Source organism: Cicer arietinum, chromosome 6 (genome assembly GCF_000331145.2).
Source record: "Cicer arietinum cultivar CDC Frontier isolate Library 1 chromosome 6, Cicar.CDCFrontier_v2.0, whole genome shotgun sequence".
Classification (NCBI taxonomy): Eukaryota; Viridiplantae; Streptophyta; class Magnoliopsida; order Fabales; family Fabaceae; genus Cicer; species Cicer arietinum.
Window position 1 is genome coordinate 13,819,824 of NC_021165.2, and position 20,856 is coordinate 13,840,679.

At 33.1% G+C, this 20,856-nt stretch overlaps 2 protein-coding genes across 2 annotated transcripts; both read left to right on the top strand.

The window, feature by feature from the left end:
- Positions 1–941: 941 nt before the first annotated feature.
- Positions 942–13,072, top strand: LOC101515786 (dynamin-related protein 3A-like). Its single transcript, XM_012717006.3, has 20 exons — positions 942–1,462; positions 1,552–1,834; positions 1,930–1,958; positions 2,067–2,168; positions 3,121–3,189; positions 3,274–3,333; positions 3,544–3,657; positions 3,808–3,856; positions 4,018–4,127; positions 4,754–4,846; positions 4,976–5,068; positions 5,159–5,296; positions 9,751–9,864; positions 9,963–10,058; positions 10,216–10,258; positions 10,442–10,587; positions 10,699–10,845; positions 11,515–11,567; positions 11,670–11,769; positions 12,521–13,072. The coding sequence occupies exons 1-20, from the start codon at positions 1,133–1,135 to the stop codon at positions 12,656–12,658; spliced, it is 2,307 nt and encodes a 768-aa protein (XP_012572460.2). The 5' UTR covers positions 942–1,132; the 3' UTR covers positions 12,659–13,072.
- Positions 13,073–15,245: 2,173 nt separating this feature from the next.
- Positions 15,246–18,126, top strand: LOC101488541 (uncharacterized). The gene is made up of 5 exons (XM_004504804.4): positions 15,246–15,399; positions 16,504–16,554; positions 16,697–16,774; positions 16,880–17,055; positions 17,867–18,126. The coding sequence occupies exons 1-5, from the start codon at positions 15,378–15,380 to the stop codon at positions 17,963–17,965; spliced, it is 426 nt and encodes a 141-aa protein (XP_004504861.1). The 5' UTR covers positions 15,246–15,377; the 3' UTR covers positions 17,966–18,126.
- The last annotated feature ends 2,730 nt before the right edge of the window (positions 18,127–20,856 follow it).

Below are 20,856 nucleotides of genomic sequence, written 5' to 3' on the forward strand. Positions count from 1 at the left end.
ATGTTAATGCATGGAGGAGTAATATAACTACAAATATGTTGATAAATGCTACTTAAATGACCATGAAAATATAAAATATGTTGTTGTTGAAAGATTTTAATAACTATATCAATTTTGTTTTTATTTATTCAAATTTTATAATATATTTATTATATGCTGTCATTTAATATTATAAATTTATAAAATATTTCAAAATATTGTATAATAAATCCATTGAAAAATATTGAAAATTTTAATTGTAAAGAAATTTTGTTAAAAGCTTATAAAGAGTCTCTCAAAATTTACACATTTTTACAAAATCTTTTAATATCTTCATTTTTTTTTCTTCTCAAAATGATTTTTTAAAATCTCAATTCAATACATCCTCTAAATTTTAAAACAAGTATTTATTCATTTATTATTATTATTAGACTTAATTACAATTTTAATCCCCCTATTTTTATTGATTCATGAAATTGGTCTTCCTATTTTAAAATTCGACAATTTTGATTTTTCACTAAGATTTTTAAACTAAAAAATAACGATTTGACATATTTTTAATGACGTGACATACAATTATATGACATAGAACAATTTAAATGCATTAATTATTCATATATTAAATTAAAAATATAAAAAAGTTTAAAATTAAAATATAAATTTTTATGCCGTTTTATTCAAATTTTATAGATGTTAATAATTATAAATAGTCGTATCATATATCATATTATTTAAATAATATCACATTATCACTTTTTAGTTTAAAAGTTAAACAGAGAGATTAAAATTATTATTTTTAAAATAAAAATATTAATTTCATAAATTAATAAAAATAAATACAATTAAAATTTACTAGTATTATAAAAGAGGTAAACAACGTATAAAAAAAAAAAAAGTAAAAAAATAAAAGAATCTTAAACAATAATTATTGAAAAATCAATTTCCGAATAGATGAATGAAGAATTATTGAAAAGTCGAAACTCACGAAGTTTTCTCCCTTCCCATCATCGTTAAAAAATCGGTTCCATTTTTAATAGGAACTGAAAGTAGTTTTTGAAAAGCGGCACAATACAAGAAGGCGAAGAAGAACAATCACGCATTGAGTTCAGCTGAGATAATAAGTAACAAGATTAGCTAAAACCCTAATCAAACGATGGCGGTGGCGAATGAAGGCGCCCCGCTAGGTTCCTCCGTAATCTCATTAGTCAACAAGCTTCAAGACATTTTCAGCCGCGTCGGAAGCCAATCCACCATCGACCTCCCTCAAGTAGCGGTTGTCGGCAGCCAAAGTAGCGGCAAGTCTAGCGTCCTCGAAGCCCTCGTCGGCCGTGACTTCCTCCCACGTGGCAATGAAATATGCACAAGAAGACCACTCGTCCTTCAACTCGTTCACACTCCACCCTCCCAATCCGAATCCGCCGAGTTTCTTCACTTACCTGGCCGTACATTCTATGATTTCTCTCAAATCCGTGCCGAAATTCAGGTTTGTTCTTTCCACCTCTTCAATTTAAAAAAACACTAGTTCAGTTTAATCGAATTGAATTTGATATCGATTAGGCGATGCTTTTATAGGCTGAAACTGATAGAGAAGCTGGAGGGAACAAAGGTGTTTCCGATAAACAAATTCGTCTCAAGATCTTTTCGCCTAATGTTCTTGATATTACTCTTGTCGATCTTCCTGGCATTACCAAAGTTCCCGTCGGTGATCAACCTTCAGATATTGAAGCTCGTATTAGAACCATGATCATGTCTTACATCAAAGTTCCCACTTGTCTCATTCTCGCCGTCACGCCCGCTAATTCAGATTTGGCAAACTCCGATGCACTTCAAATGGCCGGAAATGCTGATCCTGATGGTAACAACATACTGATTCTTTTTGTACTTGAAACGATTTAATCTTTTCAAATATATGTTATTGGTTTCTGATTTTATTTTTTACGTTTATTGCAGGTCATAGAACTATAGGTGTCATAACCAAGGTTTAGTATATTTTCTCTCCGACAATCAAATGTAATTTGTGAATTTTTTCTTGCTATTTGCTTGTTCTGATGAGTTTCAGAATGGTATTGCTTTGTCTTGTCTTGTAGTTGGATATCATGGACAGAGGTACGGATGCTCGGAATCTTTTACTGGGAAAAATTATTCCCCTCCGACTTGGTTATGTCGGTGTTGTAAATCGGAGCCAGGAGGTAATGTGTTCTTTCTATCCTGCTGTAATGAATTGAAGAGTGTGTGACTGGATACATTTAGCCTTTGCATGTGTTGTTAGCGAATAATAAATGCACGCACATAAAAGAAAATATGTAATCAACACTAGGGATGGGAATAGGCCAGGCCGACCAACAGGGGCCTACGGCTTAGCCTACGTCAGGCCTAAGCCAGGTCAGACTTTTTTTCTAAACAACTAAGACCAATGCTTCTTAAAAAACCTACTTAGTTAAAAATGTCAGGCTACAGGTCACATAATAAGCCCTTTAGGCCGACCTTTTTGTTATATATGTTCAACTTTTATTTATTTACGCATATTAACCTTATTTAGTTTTTGACATATTTAAATATATTATTTTTAAAATATATTTTAAGTAGGATGTATATAGAGTCATATTCTTCAAAATGTGATGTTAAATATCAAAATAGAACTTAATTTCATGTTAAATCTATTTATAGATATGTTTGATTACTTATTCAAAAATGTTAAACTGAAATAGACTTTTAAGTAGGCTAACAAGCCATACCAGACTTCTATCAAGGTCAGATTTAGGCCTAAATGGAGTCATATTCTTCAAAATGTGATGTTAAATATCAAAATTGAACTTAATTTCATGTTAAATCTATTTATAGATATGTTTAATTACTTATTCAAAAATGTTAAAATGAAATAGACTTTTAAGTAGGCTAACAAGCCATACCAGACTTCTATCAAGGTCAGATTTAGGCATAAAAAGTAAGTCTGTGACAGACCAGGCTTAAGCCTTTAATTTCTTGACAGGCTCAGGCTTAGGCTTAGCAAAGCCTACTTTGACCCAGCCTATTCCCATCCCTAATCAACACAAACAAATATGCACTTGTGTAAATTGCTTGATTAGTGTCTAAGTCAACATGTAATACTGAAATTCAGTTGCTGTTTTCATATCAACTCAGGATATTCTGGTGAACAGGACTATAAAGGAGGCTCTGATTGCTGAAGAGAAATTTTTCCGCAATCATCCTGTAAGGATGAACCATTGCTTTGTAATTAGTAATATTAGATACATGTCACTTCTAGATACTGATATTTTTTCTGTGCAATTCAAGATATATAGTGGTCTAGCTGATAGTTGTGGCGTTCCTCAATTGGCAAAGAAGTTGAACAAGGTAGGCTTTGCAATGTTGAAAACTCCGATTAGTTTTTGTTATTTATTTTCTTTAATGCTGGCCTTAATTACACGTTCTGCTTACATATACTATTAAAAACATTAAATTCTTAGAAATTGGCCGAAAGATCAAACCATTTTAAATTCGTAGATGATTCCAGTTTCTGGACTTGGCATTTCATATCCACATTTGCCTGGTCATCTCTTGCAGATTCTTGCACAACACATCAAGGCTGTGCTACCAGGGCTGAAAGCACGTATAAGCACTTCACTAGTTACTCTTGCTAAAGAACATGCAAGCTATGGTGAAATCACAGAGTCCAAGGCATGTGTTAATATTTTGATGCTTCCGTTTGACATTTGTAAATAATACTATACAATGATTATCCTTGTTGTAATATAAAGCCAACATGTTTTCTGTTTTGACCGACCATGTACCTTATTTTACCTTAATATGATTCTTCATGTCATACAGGCTGGACAGGGTGCTCTTGTCCTGAATATTCTTTCAAAATACTGTGACGGTATTTAACTATCTCTACCATCCGATTTCTAATCTTCTCTTCAGCTTTTATGGTTTTCATTTGCAAACTCATACCATTTCTTATCACATTTGTGAACTGCTATTCCAGTTATAACGACCTCCAAAAGTCAGTAACACTTTCTTTTTTCTTGTTGAAAATAGCGTTCTCCTCCATGGTTGAGGGAAAGAATGAGGCTATGTCTACATCTGAACTATCAGGTGGAGCACGGATTAATTATATTTTTCAATCCATATTTGTGAGGAGTTTAGAGGTATGAAATTTGTCTTTTATATATGATGGTGTTTGAAAATATACAGGTACTATCATAAGATGTCGAAATTAGGGACAGAAAATGAGTATAGTTATAATTAGGCCATTAATCCATGCGTAGTTTATTAACTAAAGATCGACCTGTCTGGCCTATATCTATTTGTTGTAATGGGTGTTCATCTCATCCATTTATCCTAATTAATTGATAGATGCCTGTTAACCCATTCTCCTCTCATTATTCATACATCATTCATGTACTATTTAATCTTTGCTTGTCAATGGTCATATCAAGTATAAATAATCAAATGTTTAATTTTTTAGTAAGTCTTTTTGTTGCAAGTCACATACCCATCTTGATTTTGTAAATGTTGAACAAAATGCTTAATTTTAACTTGTTTTTATGTTCCAAGCAAACTATGTTGCATACATGGTATCAAATTGAATAGCCTAAAGGGAAAAGGAAAAACATAAGTCATTTTATATGGGCGCAGTTATATCGTGGAGATTTTTAGGCAACAGTTAAATTATGTTGAATTCCATGTGATCCAATGATTGTGTCTCTCTGTTCATTTCTTCAGAACTAGTTCACGAGTTCTATTATATAATGCAACTTAATGTATCTTATAGGAAGTGGATCCGTGTGAAGACTTGACTGATGATGATATTCGTACAGCCATACAGAATGCAACTGGACCCAAAGCAGCACTGTTTGTTCCAGACGTAGGTCCTGTTGTCCTCATATGTAGATTTAAGTTTTCTTCATTGAAGACATTCTTATCCGGTATCCTATTGAGTATGGATTTTTCCTCAACTGAAGAACCTATGTATCAATTATTTCCATGTAATTAGGTTCCATTTGAAGTCCTTGTGCGACGGCAAATATCTCGGCTGTTGGATCCAAGTCTTCAATGTGCCAGGTTTATATATGATGAGTTAATGAAGGTAAGGTTTTATGGCTTGTCATCTCTTCTACCTCGCTTCATTTTCAGTTCCACGCAAATTTGTGCCAGATATAACATATATTCTTTTCAGATCAGCCACCGCTGTATGGTGACTGAAATGCAGCGGTTCCCTTTCTTGAGAAAGCGCATGGATGAAGTTATTGGGAACTTTTTACGAGAAGGCCTTGAACCCTCAGAGAATATGATCACACACATAATAGAAATGGAGGTATGCCGGAATTTTGCTTCATTATGTAAATGTATATGTTCCCCTCTTCTTCTGCAATCTTCATGTTAGTAGTAGATGCTCAAAATAGTGATAAATGTCGTGGTTATCTATCCCAAGTCAAGACGAGGAACATCTAACCCCAAAGACACTAGGTGGGCAGGGATAATGGGATGTCCGCATGCCATATGAGATCAATATTTATGATATGCATATAAGAAGGCTTAGAAAAGACAAATACCAAACGTTAACCAGTCATAATCTAAAGGCATCATCACAGTCAGTATAAGGTATTATTAACAAGTCAATTACAAGGAAGGTAACATAGTTGTGGACCGTGGTTGCCTGGAAATAGAATGGGAAGAATATAGAAATGAAGTAAACTAATGATGTAATAAGGGTGGGGAAAACAGAAACAAATTAAGGGGATAGTGATGAGAAAAGTGAAGTGTGCTTTTAGCTACCTTTATTGTGACAAAGACAGAAGTTTGAAAGGGAAGAAAGGCAATAGGTATACCTGGATTCTGAAGAGTAGTTGTTCTGTGGGTCACACAGGTCACTCTTGGTGATTTTCATCTAAATGGTGTAGCTCTGTGGAAAACAGTGGCTGTGATTGATGGCGACAGAAAAATGCTCCATGATGGAAGCATTGTGATGGTCTGAGGTTGCTCCATGCGACTCCACAACTATATTGCTCTATTGACTACCTTGATTTGTCTCAACTGATATTGAAAGTTTGTGCAAGGAGTGGAACTTATGAGAAGTTTTTCTCTTCATAATATACTAACTCTTATTCTCTAATCAACCTATCTATTGGGCCAGGGCCCAATATCTAGGGTCCTATCATTACCTCCCCCTTTAGAGTAAGCCTTGTCCTCAAGGCTCGCATATGGGCACTGATTCTTCAGTCATGCTCCAGGTTCCCAACTAATGATTTCCTTATTTCCTTCCCACTTGGTGATTTTCCCTGGCCTTACCATGTTCATAGCAGCAATACTAAGTTCCCTCTCCTGTTCCCTTCCCTTGTCCTTAGGAATTTGACACTGTAATTTCACAGTGTCCCCCTTCCGGTCAAAACAAATGGCCATTTCCTCCCAATCAAACATCACCTTACCAATCTTGTGTAGCCAAGCCACTCCCAAAATCATATCTACCTCTTCCAATTCAAATATGTAAGCCTCCACCGTAGTGTTAAACTTTCCAAATTGAATGTCAAACCTTTCACACTTCTCTGTCGTAGTCACTCCGGTGCCGTTCCCAAATCTCACATCCGTGGCCTTGATTCGTTCTACTATAAGTTGCAGGGATGCTGCCAATGGATGGGTCACAAAATTGTGACTAGCACCATTATCATTATGCATTCCCCCTTCACCATTCCCTGCAAACGCAAGGTAGTTGGGAGAGGTTTCTTGACGTTATTCCCATTCTCCACTTCACATAGCTTCAAAGAATGGCACTCTAATGGTGTTTCCCTCTCATCTTCCATCAACTAGATTGCTATCACTTTGTCAACGTCGTTGATCGTTTCACCGTCACCGAGAATCACCAAACGAAGTTACTTTTCAGCACACTAATGACGTGGGTGGAATCGTTCCCCACATCGAAAACAGAGCCCACGTGCCTTGCAATCCATCAGTTCCGAGTAGGGAAGATGCTTCGTTCCTCTGTTACGATTGCCGTTCCTCTGTTCGCTGTCGCTTCCCGTCTTCAGCGAATTCGAATTAGGGTTTAAAATTGTAGAACCTGGTTTGATTTGACCCGCTCCAGCATTCGACCCGTTTCCATTCTGATATGGACTCGGGTTATAATTAGATCCGGAGTTACTTTTCTTATTGGGCCCAGAACCATAATCATTTGGCCTAGTTCGGCCAGATCCTCCTCCTCTTGCTGTAATCATCCCACGCAGCTCGTCATCAACATCATGCGCGATCTTCATTGCTTGTAGTCTAGTTTGAGGACTGAACGTCCTCACTCTCAATCAGAGCTCCGATTTGAGTCCTCCCAAAAAATACCCAAGGTACTGCTCCTCCAGTAACCTTTTCACCTTCGAAGAAGTGGATTCAAATGCGTTGATGTACTCATCAACATCCCCAGTTTGCTGCAAATCCTTCAATTCTTTGAAGGGATTATCACTTTGCCTTCCACCATATCTCTCTATCAAAGCTTGCTTCAGTATCTCCCACGTAAGGTCATCCACGGTTTCACGCAGCAAGTTGTACCAGTGAATCGTTGCTTCTTCCATACTAATCTTAGCCAAACGGACCTTCACCTCCTCTATTGTCCCTTGTACGTCAAAATACATTTTTGCGCGTGTGATCCATCGAATCGGATCATCTCCGTCAATTGACGGCAACTCCACTTTCTTCATTGCCAGATGTATTCTATCACAACTTCATCACCAACAGATGAGCGTGGTATCTCCTTTGAAGTCTGATTCAACAATTTTGCAAACTCCGTCAAGATAGTTTGACGAAATTCCTCCAAGGTTTGGCACATCGAATCTTCCATGGCCGCCATTCGTATCTCCGAAGCTTCGACTCTGTCAGACATTTTTGGTGGCATTCGATTTTGCTAGCTCCTCTCGATAATCGGCAGGTCGGACCAATGATAGAAACCAAACTTTACATAATGAAAATGGAATTCTATTGAATGAAAGTGATGAGCAGCAAGCTCTACAATGGTGAAATCAGCAAGAAAAAGAAAACAACCAGATTTCCAAGAACTCCTACCAGAGCATAATTTGCTCCTAATCCTGAGAGAGACTCTCCTAACTGCGTAACAATATTTTTCTCTATCCCTTTTCTAACTACCCTTCCTTCTCTTTTATAACAGAAATCTGTAACAAAATTCCATAAAATCAGTGAATATATTAACTAACTCTTATTCTCTAATCAACCTATCTATTGGGCCAAAGCCCAATATCTAGTGTCCTATCATAATACTTTCGAATATAACCTTTGACCTATATCTCACACTTGGATTGATCCCAACTTTTTGGTTTCTAAATACTTTTTTCACGCAACATTATTGCTTTGTTTTTCATATGTTTACTGGCTATGGTACCAAATGATATGGAAATTGGGAACCATTGGGACCAAAACCAGAGTGGTGAAGGCGGAGACCACAATTTAATGTCAATAATGGAGAAATTGAATGCTATGGCCGAACACGACCATTGCTTCACATGGAGCACAAGCCTCATCCACAGTGGCCCACCTCCCACGATGAACCTTTGGTAGTGAATATGCCACAACTGGCTATGGATGTTTTGGTTGATAAGGCAGTTTTAATTGCCACAGACTAACCGATAAATCTCGAAGAACCAAAGAGAACCTCTCTTCTGATCTGAATAAAATCCTAATTAATTCAAATCTAATTCTAATTTGAAATAAGATGCTACATTATTAATCAAAATATTCTCAAAGAACAAAATCCTTTGGGTTGATCCTTGTAGGTCTCCTTCCACATGTTTGTCTTTCTTTTTTCTTCTCTTTTTGTGTTCTGTTCTTTCTGAATAACTAAATTTATGTTCAGTTATTTTTTTAGTTTTCTTTTTTTTCTTAATTCATGCTCTTTTTTCTGTTCAAATGTTTTTTCCCTCTCACTTTTCAGAAAACCCAGTCTTCTTGTTCTGTTTTCTCTTCCTCTTGTGTGACAGTCTCTTTCCTTTTATGTCCACTGTCCAGCAGGATAGAAATCAGTCTCTTGTCCACTTCTGTCTATTTCTTTTGCATTCATATAGGAGGAATCAAGTTGCTCCAACAGTAACTCTGGAGTCTGGATAGAGTTACTTTGGTTAATAACTCACTTAACTATTAAATTTTATTAATCCAACCTTCAAATTAAGAGTTCTTATTGAATATATTAATTCTACAAAATTCATTAAATTTCACAACTTTAAAAGAACAGGATAATAAACTTCTTAAAAATGTAAATATTGATTATAAGATTACATAGCGACAAATGTCCAATTTATATGAAATTATATGTTTGATCATTAATATAATATGAGAATATTAAACTGTTGGATTGGTAAAATATAATGTTTATAACGAGTTATTATAACTTGATCCCTCCATTATAAATTTATAAATATAATGGTCATCCTGGAGTTTGCTATTTCTGCTATAGCATTTTGGGGTGGCCGTCTTGCGCTGATTTCGAGATTCACAACACTGGTTTGGGTGTGATAGCTATTGTTTGATATACAATGCCTTCATTTCTTAGGATATATCTTCAGAATTTAACCCATTCGATTTGGGGTTGCAGAAATTTAAACTGAAAATGCATTTTACCTACCTCTTGGTTAACGATCGCTTCTTGGCTAACGATCGCTTTGTATACTGTTAAAATATTTATGAATGATGTTCTTTATAGGGAATCTAGTAGAAAATCATTGTCATGCCACATTTTATTCCTTATCATCATTTTCTCAGTTAAACTACTGCATTTTGTAGATGGATTACATAAACACTTCCCACCCAAATTTTATTGGTGGAAGTAAAGCATTAGAAGCTGCAGCGCAACAGACTAAGTCTTCTACAGTTTCTCTGCCAGTTTCTAAAGTGAAGGTACACGTTATGTGGGATCCCGTCCAATCATATTTTGCTTTTCATACTAACTGTGGAAACTAATTAGTGTTTTCCTATCAATCATTAATTTCCAATAGGATTCTTTGGAGTCTGATAGGGCACCAGCTTCTGAAAGAAGTGGGAAGTCTCGATCTATTCTTGCAAGACATCCAAATGGAGTAATGGCTGATCATGTAATTTCATCCTGTTTAGTTAACTGGATGTTTTGCTTACGTTGTATCCAGTCAATATATGGGATACTATATTATCTTGTTCGGATTTGTTTTTTTTTTTTGTTGGATAGTTCTTGTTCTGATTTGTTGATTCTTATGATATGGTTTAAAAAAACAGGGTGTCCGTGCTGCATCAGATGCTGATAAAGTAGTACACTCAGGTACATTTTTTATTTATTTATAATGTTTGAATTTTCTGAGGCATGTAGTAGTGTACTTTTTATGCATTTGATTTTGCACCTTTATGTTTTTTTCCTTCGATGAACGTCTTCGATGTACCAACAAGCATCAGTCTTATTGTAAGTTATAATTTTTTTGGTGGCTTGATGTTTGTTTGCCCACAGGAACCACTGGTGGATCTAGTTGGGGGATCTCATCCATTTTTGGTGGAGGTGATAACCGTGTGTCTGTGAAGGAGGATACAACTAGTAAACCTCATAATGATCCAGTTCAAAGTTTGCAGTCGTTCTCTACAATTCATTTAAGAGAGGTGTATATATTATATTATAATTAACAATCATCAGTATCGACAATTTGTTCCATGGTTGTATGTGTGTGTGTTTGCCCATATGGTGTATTTAATGTGCTTTTGGTTTTGTAGCCCCCTCAAGTCTTGAGGCCATCTGAGAGAAGTTCAGAGACATTAGCTGTTGAAATTGCAGTAACAAAGTTGCTTTTGAGATCATATTACGAGATTGTCAGAAAAAATGTTGAAGACCTAATTCCTAAGGCGATTATGCACTTCTTGGTATCTTTCTTTCTTTTAGGTCTATGCATTTTTTATTATATTTAAATATTTCAGTGATAAATTTAAAACAAGTGATGTGATGGTTTATTCAAAAATCTTATAGTCCTCTGTACCAGATATGTTTGCAATCTGATATGGCTATCCACCATATCTGATGCAATATTTGGTGCTAATCCACCAGGTGCTTCTGCTCAATGTGTGGTTAGAAGTGATATCAGTAGTTGCAATTTTTGTCCTTGATTTGTTATTTGTGAGCTCTATCTTTGATAATTTGGATAGGTTGTTTTGTAGGATGCGGTATGTATTTTGTTATTATTGAAATTTTACAGAGATTACATGATTTAAGTAAAAAAGAAGGGAAATAAAATTTATCTGGATAATAGAATATAGTATTGATATATGGTGTGTGATATTTTATTACAAATGACAATGCACCAATCCTTATCCTTATTTATTTTATTACTAGATTCCCAATGGGCAGTCTTAAATAAGGAAGCAATTCAGGAAATATAGGAAAGATGGAAACAAGTCTTAAGAGATCTCTAAAATATGTTAAGATATAATGATGATGTTATGAGATATTTCCCAAATATTCCAACAGCTTACATTCATCACATTTTAGTATGTACTCGAGTATTTGAACTTACCTTCTATGCACTCTATAACTAGGTAAATAACACAAAGAGAGAGCTGCACAATGTCTTCATCGCAAATCTATATAGGTAACATGGTTGTATCCCGGTGATTCACATTTACTTTGGGGTTTATATAATTTGTCTGATGTTGCTTACTGATTGTGCCCTGTATGTCACTTCAAAAACCAGAGACGATCTGTTTGAAGAGATGTTGCAAGAACCTAATGAGATAGCTGTTAAAAGAAAACGCTGTCGAGAACTGCTCCGAGCTTATCAACAAGCTTTTAGGGTGAGGTTATTTTAACACTTCACTTCAGTCTGCACTATCTAACTGAAGTTCTGTATTATTTTTATATGAAAAAGTTTTGGCCTCCTTTAAAAGAATGTCTTTGGTTTTTTGAGGAGAGGTTGTGATCTTTGTTATTAACGTTGATCTGCTCACCTTAAACCAACACCTATAAAATGAAACGGGTATTATAAAGCTATGCTGTGTGCCGGGTCCAGGAATGGCTTGGCATCATTATGTGGATTTATAATAGGTAACCTTATCTTATATTTATTTATATTTATAAGATGGCGAATCCATGACACCAACCTGTGACCTTGGGATCACATGGTAACAACACAAACACTATTATGTCAAAGCTCTCATTGATTCTGCTTATCTATATTTAATGGAATTAATATTTTATTTATAACACATTCTTGGTTCTCCTTGATATCTGTTGTTGACTTCTGATACTTGGTTCTAACATGGTAAACACTCATAATAATGGTCATTTGTTAGTGTGGGATTATTATTGAAGCCTTGGTTTCTATGAATAATTAAGCTGTGACCTCAAGGTTTGCAACACGATGCCTCACTATCTACATGAGTGCAGTTAACCTGTTACTGTTTCTGAATCACTTTCTTCTCATGACTTGCCGAAGTATATACTGTCCAAGATATTTATATGCTCTTGAATCTATGAGCTTTTCTGCATAATCACCTTGATTTCAAAATATGGTTGGTCTTTGATGTCTGTATTTCATCTTGGTAGGACTTGGACGAACTACCTCTTGAAGCTGAAACAGTTGAATGGGGACATGGTTCACCTGAAACAACTGGCTTGCCTAAAATTCGTGGATTACCAACTTCTTCTATGTATTCTACTAGCAGTTCAGGAGACAATGTCTAAGAAGTTTGCGTGTTCTCCCAAGAACCTAGTGCATAAGAAGTATTCACATTCTGGGGAGCTTAAATAACTTTTGCATGCTTGTGAAGTTTCAAATGGAAGTTGAGTGCTATACTTGTCAGGTTTTGATCCCATGGCTGACAAATTAGCTAGCTGGTCATGCTTGTTGGCTGAGGGAATTGACTAAAACCTAGTATTTCATTTATACGTTTGCACTTCTGCAATTTTTGGGTTCCTGGAGCCAGACTCTTTTAACTACTATTTCCAACTGAAATGGTGAGGAGTGTTGGTTGGTGCTTTCTTTATCCAATTTCCCTTCTCTTCTGATATAGCGTTGGCAGAACGAATAACAGGAGCGGTTGATCTCCGACATTCGTCATTACATTCATGTATAATATCATTACCATTTTTTTGTTAGTTAAATATTGTTCATAGAAACTTTCCAGGCTGTGCTCTGAGTTTGCATTTTTTTCATTATTGATTTATTCGCCAGTGGCAGACTTGGCTTTGTGAAATGGGTGGTCATATTAATCGTTATCAAATAACCAACTTTTGGGTTAAGTATTTGAGAGAGAGGACATATAAATAAGTAAAATTAGTTATATTTTATATAGTTAGCTATTGACTAAAAGATTTTTTTTCAATCTGTTTTCTGTCCAGTTCTATGATCACTTTTCAAACTAAGTATTGAACAAATATTTGTCGTATTCAAAACCTTTTCTCTTCAAATAAAGTGGAATACTGCAATTCCTTTAGTCATCTTTTAAGAAACAATTCGTCTAATCATATTTTAAAAGCATCAATACTTTATTTTAACAAAAAATAAGTAAAAGAGGAAATAAGCTGTGTCGGGTTAAATCTTTTATAAATAGGCAGATATGTTAAGAAAAATTATGGTCTAAATGTGACATCTCTATAATAAGGATTTAAAGTTTAATATGATAATTCATGATAATTTACTTAAAAGTTTATTTTGCATTGATGTTTTACAAAAGTAATTTGACTCGTCTAGCAAGGTAATAAGTCAATGACATTAAATTTTATTTTGAGATTTAATTTGATGTATTAGTATATATGACTTTATAAGAGATCTAATCTTATTTAAATGATAACTCATTCATACGATTAAATATGCCAAAATTTGATGTATGCTTAAATTATTAAAAAGGTTAACAAAATTATGATATAAATAAAGAATAAAACCTAATATTTTGGTAACAAAAAATGGTAAATGGTTATTTGTAAGAAAGAAAATTCAAGAAAGGATGTGATTCGTTGATTACATCAATTTCATCCTTGTTTTCTTCTAGATAGTATTTTTAAGGTTTTTTTAATGCACATAACAAGATAGAGACAATATAAGATATAAAGTATGTTTGAAGTGACAAGATAATGATAAAATAAATATTATCATATTATGATAATAGACATCGTAATATTATTTTATTCAGTCATGTTTTTGTTCACACATCGTCCTAACATAATATAAAATAGGTTTAAATATATTTTTTATTCTTGTAATTTTTTTTCTTTGATTTATACCCTTGTAAATTCTGACAAATTTTTGAAAAAGTACTTTTATATCATATTTAGATAACCAAATTACCATAATTAAAAATTATATACTATTTTTTCCAAATTAGTTTACAATACTTTAATTTACGTTCAAAATTAAATATTAATATTTTATATTTATATTTAATATCAAATTCTATTGTATTGTAATTATATTTATCTTTTGTTAGATTTTAATTATATAATTTTTTAAAATATATTTTACTAGAGTAACTAAGTAAATTGTTGTTCTTATCGTAAAATCTTGATTTCTAATCCAACTCAAATTCAAAATAATAGTTAAAGACATTTATGAATAGCAGTTATCATAAATAGTCAATTAGTTATATACATGTTATTATTCATTTATGAGTAGCAGTAAATTTGTAGCAATAGACAAATTACAATCCTTATGAGATTACAAAACTACTAAATCTAAGTTATTTGATCAATATTAGATGACTTAAATTTTAAATCGGAGTGTTTTATAAAAAAATTCTTGAAATAAAGATAAATCAATATTGATCTGATTATTGAGATTTTGTGAGTGTAGTTAAACAACCCTAATTCAAATCCATTAAGATAAGTCAACAAATAGAATAATATATGATAAATAGGGATGAAAATATGACCGATCATGCTAAATTTAAAAGTCATAAATCTAACATCCGATTAATTTTTTAAGTTTGAATATAGTCTAATACATATTGTAGACTTTTTTTTTTTCCAGTCAGACATGATATTTTAAAAAATCTTACTCGAAAATATATTTCACATTAAAATATTTAAATAACACATTAAACAGGCTAAATTATATCTCTGAATATAAAAAAAATAATAAAATAATAAACATCGAAAAATTAATAAAATTATAATTAAATTTAATAAAATCGTAATGGGTAAATATGCGACAACGTTCCAAAAATAATAAATAAACCAAAATAAATTTCATAATTAGCATTAACGACGAGTTCAATTCTAGACTGTTCTAGCGAGATCCGTATTAATAAACCAATGGGAACCCGACACGTCTCCCGTAGACCATTTCCAAGGTTTTTAAGGGTTTAAATAGACCATTCGCACGCCGCAACCGTCTATTCATTCGTTTCTTCTGCTCCACCAAATCTCATTTGCACCATTTTGCCTATTTGCCCTAAAACTTCAATCCATGGCTCGCCGTAGCTCCGGTGGTAACGTTCCCATCTTAGATCTCCTTTTATTGTTTTCCTGCTTGATTCCCAAAGTTAAATAGTATTCCCCTAATTCTCATTCCGTATTTTCGGCCGCCATGAATTAGGGTTTTTTTTCTTCCGTCTTTCTTATGAAATTTCATGATGCTTTTCGTTTTCTGTTGTATGTTTGCAATTTTTAATCCATGAATTATCGTTTTCTGTTGTATATTAATCCAGATTACGGGAAATTATGGATTGTTTCGCCTGCAAATGTATTTTCTTTCTTATTTACGATAGGTTTGTTTTTCGTTTTTAATCGCCAAGTGTTTGCTTTTTTCTTGGGTTGGTCTGTGGTCCAGGGCGATCAACAAGCAAACCATACTTAACCATCAAATGATTGTATTGAGTTGATTTAACGTTATGTGTTGATTTATATTGGGTGTGAATCGGGTCCATATCCTCAACTGTCCATCGACACACATATTTAGGGCTATGTGCTGGGGTTGAATCGGGTCTGAAATAATCAGACTCATAAAGATTGGGACACTCGTCCTAACCGAATTTACCCACACACATTCGTAACTTCAACTTTGTAGGTATGTTTATATGAAAGATCTATTTATCTATAATGAGGTTTTTTGACTAGAGACGTTGGTGGATCCGAAAGCATTCTCTAGTCTCAACTCAGATCAACTGAAGTCATTGACATATATGTTTTGAATACTTGTTTATATGGTTGTTGACTGATGCATGTGGTCGAACTTCATGATATGTACTTTATAGCTGCGGTGTTATTAATTTAGTAGGCTAAATTTTCTTGGGTATTTAATCCTAGGGTGTAACCCAAACAGTCTGCTCTGCCCACTTGCGTGCTAGACTGGGTCACATTGAGATGATAAAATCCAAAACCTGATATAAATGTTCAGTTCCAATTGATAAAACCTCTGTAACTGTTTTTAGTGGAAATATTGTTCTCATCATTAATGTTGATACATTTTTATCATTTTGATTGTTAGTTAGGTAAAGATAAATCATAATATAGTTAATTGTTTGTTTAAGATCTTGAGTCAACTTATGATTGGCTATTGTTATTTGACACCATTGAATTGTTCTTTACTGCAGGAAGATCTGCTCGCCCAGCTCCACGAGCTGCACCAGCTCGCCCTGCTCCAGGTATGCATTAATGCAGTACATGAGCAGGCCAATATTTTCCAAACAACAAGCTTTAAGAACATAAACTTTTAAATTCCAAACAAGAAGGTATTGTGGTGTATGCTATTTTTCTAATAAACATTGTTTTAATGTCTTGATGCAGTCAACCATGCTCCTTCTCCAGCTCCTGTTCAGAGTGGTGGTGGTATGCTTAGTGGCATTGGTTCAACCATAGCTCAAGGTGTGTCAAGGAAAATAAATGTTGCATTTGACATATGGAACCATATAAGTGGAATTTGTTTGTTCTTCTCCGTACTAAATGTTTATTATTTTTTTTTAATTGCAGGTATGGCTTTTGGCACTGGAAGTGCAGTGGCACACAGGGCTGTGGATGCGGTTATGGGTCCTCGCACCATTCAACATGAAACTGTAGTTTCTGAGGCTGCTGCCGCTGCCCCTGCACCAACTTCTAACTCATTTGGTGGTGATGCATGCAATGTTCATTCAAAGGCCTTCCAGGATGTATGTTATTAACATTGTTCTGTTATTTTGTGAAAATTTATTTTGTTTGAAATCATGAATAGTTCCTGGTATATACTTCTGCTAGTTTACATTGAATGCCATGTAGTATTATCATAAGTGAAGCTTAGGCATAATTAGATAGAAAGATGTCTATCATATGTCTGATAATAAAATATCAATCACAATTGACAAGCTTTTAAAGATTTTTTATTCGCTTAGAAAGATGAAGGCAGTAAAATTCAACCATTGTGTTAGCAATTTAAGGGCAGTTAATTCTTATACAATCCTGTGTCTTTTCCTTTTAGTAGCCTCCTATTGGTTGTGTAAAGAATCTCATTTGTCAATTGTTTTGGCTATTTTGCATTAATCAAATAATACGACACTGTTCTCTTGAAGGTTAAATTGATAATGATGCTTGAATGTATGACTTTTCCTTTGTTATTGTGTCTGTTAATCTATGTTATTTTATTTTATAGTTTATGTTTAAATTATTATATATTCTCTCAACTATATTTTGTTTTTTTAACCTTGTGGGACTCATTGTATAGTTCTGTCATCCTCTTAATTTTAATTAAGTAATGCCATAATGCGTGTCTATTAGAAGAGCATTTTTTTTCCTCCTTATGGATCGAGCTCCCTTTATATGTTGTCATACATTTTTTCTGTTGTACAACCACCGAGTTTTGTCATGTTAATTGAAATCTTTATGTTTGCATTGCCTTGTTGTGTTTTAAATTAGTATCCCTCACTTTAATGAGTTTCTGAGTGTACTTTTTTCTATTTGACATAATTCTTGTTCGAATGATTGCAGTGCATTAACAACTTTGGAAATGAGATCAGCAAGTGCCAGTTTTACATGGATATGCTAGCAGAATGCAGAAAGAACTCTGGATCCTCATTGAGTATGTAATTGCCCTTTGTCATGTTTTGGATGGTTACAACTGCAAATGTGGCAAAAGATATGATTTCAATAAATTCGATTTGTCTGATGACACACTGAAGTGAATGTTGCATCAATATACTGTTCTATTTCTTATTGATATTTGAAAATTATAATTGTTTGGTCTCAAATCATGCTCATTGTGTTTTATATTTGAATTTAGTTCTTATCCACTATCTATATTTTGTTAATTTTGAGATTTTATTTCATGGAAAAAATTTGAACTTTTTTTTGAAAAAGTATCGGAAAAAAATTAAAAAAAATTTCATATCGAATTTTTCTCAAAAAGTTGTGAGAATTTTTTTAAAAAAATTTAACGAAAAAATTGATTTTTTAAATAATTGATTTTTAAACTATGAATAAATATTTTTTTAATTTTTTTTTATAAAAATAATCAAATTTTAGCTGATTTTGTAAAAAAAAAGTTGATTTTAAAATTAAAATTTTTAAAACTGGTTGTTTAATTTTAAACTTATTATTTAACTATAACCAATTTTATAATTGATCTTATAATCGGTCTTAAATTAAATAATGGATTTGGTTATAAATATAAATTTATATATTAATTTTAAAATTGATATGGTTTGATTTTTTTTAAAAATCCAACCATGAACAGGCCTATCGGTGGGTACATTAAGTTTGCTGCTTGTGTCTTAAAATTATATGGCTGCTCTTTATTGAACAAAATGATCCTTGGCAATTATAGAATACTACAAGAGCAGCAAACATATACAAATTCTCAAAAGTTATTTTAAACCCAACTTTTCAAAAATCAATATAAACCCAATTTTTCAAAAAACAAGTGTTAATTTGAAGTTTTAATTATGTGGGGTTATTATCTGCATTTGGGTCCTTGTCTGTCAATTATAAATATTGAATGGTGGGTGTTAAAGAGTTTAATATCATTAATGGTGTTCGTGTATAGTTTGAACCCAGAGTGGAAATAGTGCTATGTCAGAAATATATAATCAGGAGTTAATCTCTCTGAAAGTGCTTTATCTAATAAAGTTTAAAACTTCTCATTTTTAATAATATTTTGCCAAGTCTCTTTAAAATGTATTTGAACATGGGTGAGTGTTTTGGTGAACTTCACAATGTATTGTCTTGTGAAGTTTAACAACGTATTGTCTTGTGAAGTTTAACAACGTTTTGTGACAATCCTCAGGAAGTTGAAATTCACGGCTTTTGTTAATTTTGAGAAAATTACTAAGCTTGTTAACGATGTAATAATTGAGCTTCCACTTTTTATTAGAATTTCTGACAATAAGCTTGTTAACGATGTTGTCTTTAAGAAGTTTTGCTTGACGATTCTGCTTCAACAATTACAACATTAAAGGGTGACTCAGGGGACTACGTTTCCTTATTGGGGGAGATAATACTTCTCAACTTAATTTGGAGATTTCATTCGTTTTATAATACTAAATTTATAATTATAATGGGGGAATTCCAAACATTTACTAGAGGATGATTTTGGGGATGTTTGAAGGGTTAAAAAAATTGAATATTTGTTTTTTGGTTTGTAGATGAGACAGGAAATAATATCAAAAGTTCACACATACCATTTAATAATGTTTAAGTTAACAATATAAAACATTTCGTTTGAACTAGAGTTAGGGATTAATTTAATCCTTTAATATATTTTAAAATTAGAAATATACCGCTGATATTATATCTCTACAAAATCACTCAGATAGAATGAAATCCTTCTCTTCACAATAGAGCCTAATTTTTGAATTTATAATACAAAGTAGGGCATATAAGGTTCAAAGTATCCAATTTGTCCTACACTGCATGTGGCATATAAAAGTTCGGTTTCCTTGGTGTTATGGGTCGGGTGGGTTGTAGGACAACTTGTAACGACTTTCAGTGAAAAAACCCATTAACATAAGCTTCAAGAAGAATAAAGAAATTAGACAAATCAAATTTAGATCTGAAAAAATAAGTTGGATAGCGGTTAAGAATTTTAAAATGAATAAAGAAATTAAAAGATCAGGATTCAATCTAGCGAATACTTCGAAAAATCTTAATATGATATAATAATTTTTCGTCCACAAACCATTTTTTTAAATAAAACGGAAAAGCAGATAACTTCTCTAAGAAAAGATGACGAGAGAGAAGGAAAATGGTTCCACACCGTGAAGTACCTACCTATGATGACTGTTTAGGGGATCATGCCTGAGTTATGGGGGTTTAAGTTAAGTGCTAAATATTTACTAATTCTCAATTTGTCGTACTCCATCTATTTTTATTTATAAACAAAGTCAATAAAAATTGATGTATTTAGTTTAAAATTTATTGATTAATTTTTAAAATTGATATATTTAATTAAAAATTAATTAATAAGAAAAAATGAGTACTATAATATTGTATCATCCATTACATTCTTCCATAACCCAAACCTTTTTTATGCAAAGTGTTCAGCAAGGAGGGAAGTTGGAAAGATTATCATTATATGTAGTTTCGACACAATACAATATCACCTAAAATTTTGCGACATTAAATATATGAGTACATTTCCTTATATATATTCTGACGTTTATTTTTTCATTCATTGTAAAACTTTTGTTCATACTTTATACTTTAATAATCTTTCCTTCAATTTGATAAAGAAAAAAACCTTCCTTCAACTTTGAGTTCATTTAGAGCATCTCCAACGGTGAATTCAATATAGATTCGTTAAATGGGGTCTACTATGCCACATCATTTTAAAATAACTCATTTATTTTTTACCCAAACGGTGAACTCATGTGTTCATTAAATAGAGTCCAACATTGACAAATCATTTATTTATTATTATTCTTAAATTATACAAAAAAGGTACCGTTCCTTCGTGAGAGAATGACAGTTTGACACATCTCAAA

Bases quoted from the DNA above. Each gene is read 5' to 3' on its own strand.
- LOC101488541 (XM_004504804.4), top strand. From the start codon at position 15,378: ATGGCTCGCCGTAGCTCCGGTG. The intron at 15,400-16,503 runs GTAACGTTCCCA...TCTTTACTGCAG, and splicing joins GGCTCGCCGTAGCTCCGGTG to GAAGATCTGCTCGCCCAGCT. The intron at 17,056-17,866 runs GTATGTTATTAA...GAATGATTGCAG, and splicing joins ATTCAAAGGCCTTCCAGGAT to TGCATTAACAACTTTGGAAA.
- LOC101515786 (XM_012717006.3), top strand. From the start codon at position 1,133: ATGGCGGTGGCGAATGAAGGCGCCCCGCTAGGTTCCTCCGTAATCTCA. The intron at 4,128-4,753 runs GTATGAAATTTG...TGTATCTTATAG, and splicing joins TATTTGTGAGGAGTTTAGAG to GAAGTGGATCCGTGTGAAGA. The intron at 5,069-5,158 runs GTAAGGTTTTAT...TATTCTTTTCAG, and splicing joins TATATGATGAGTTAATGAAG to ATCAGCCACCGCTGTATGGT.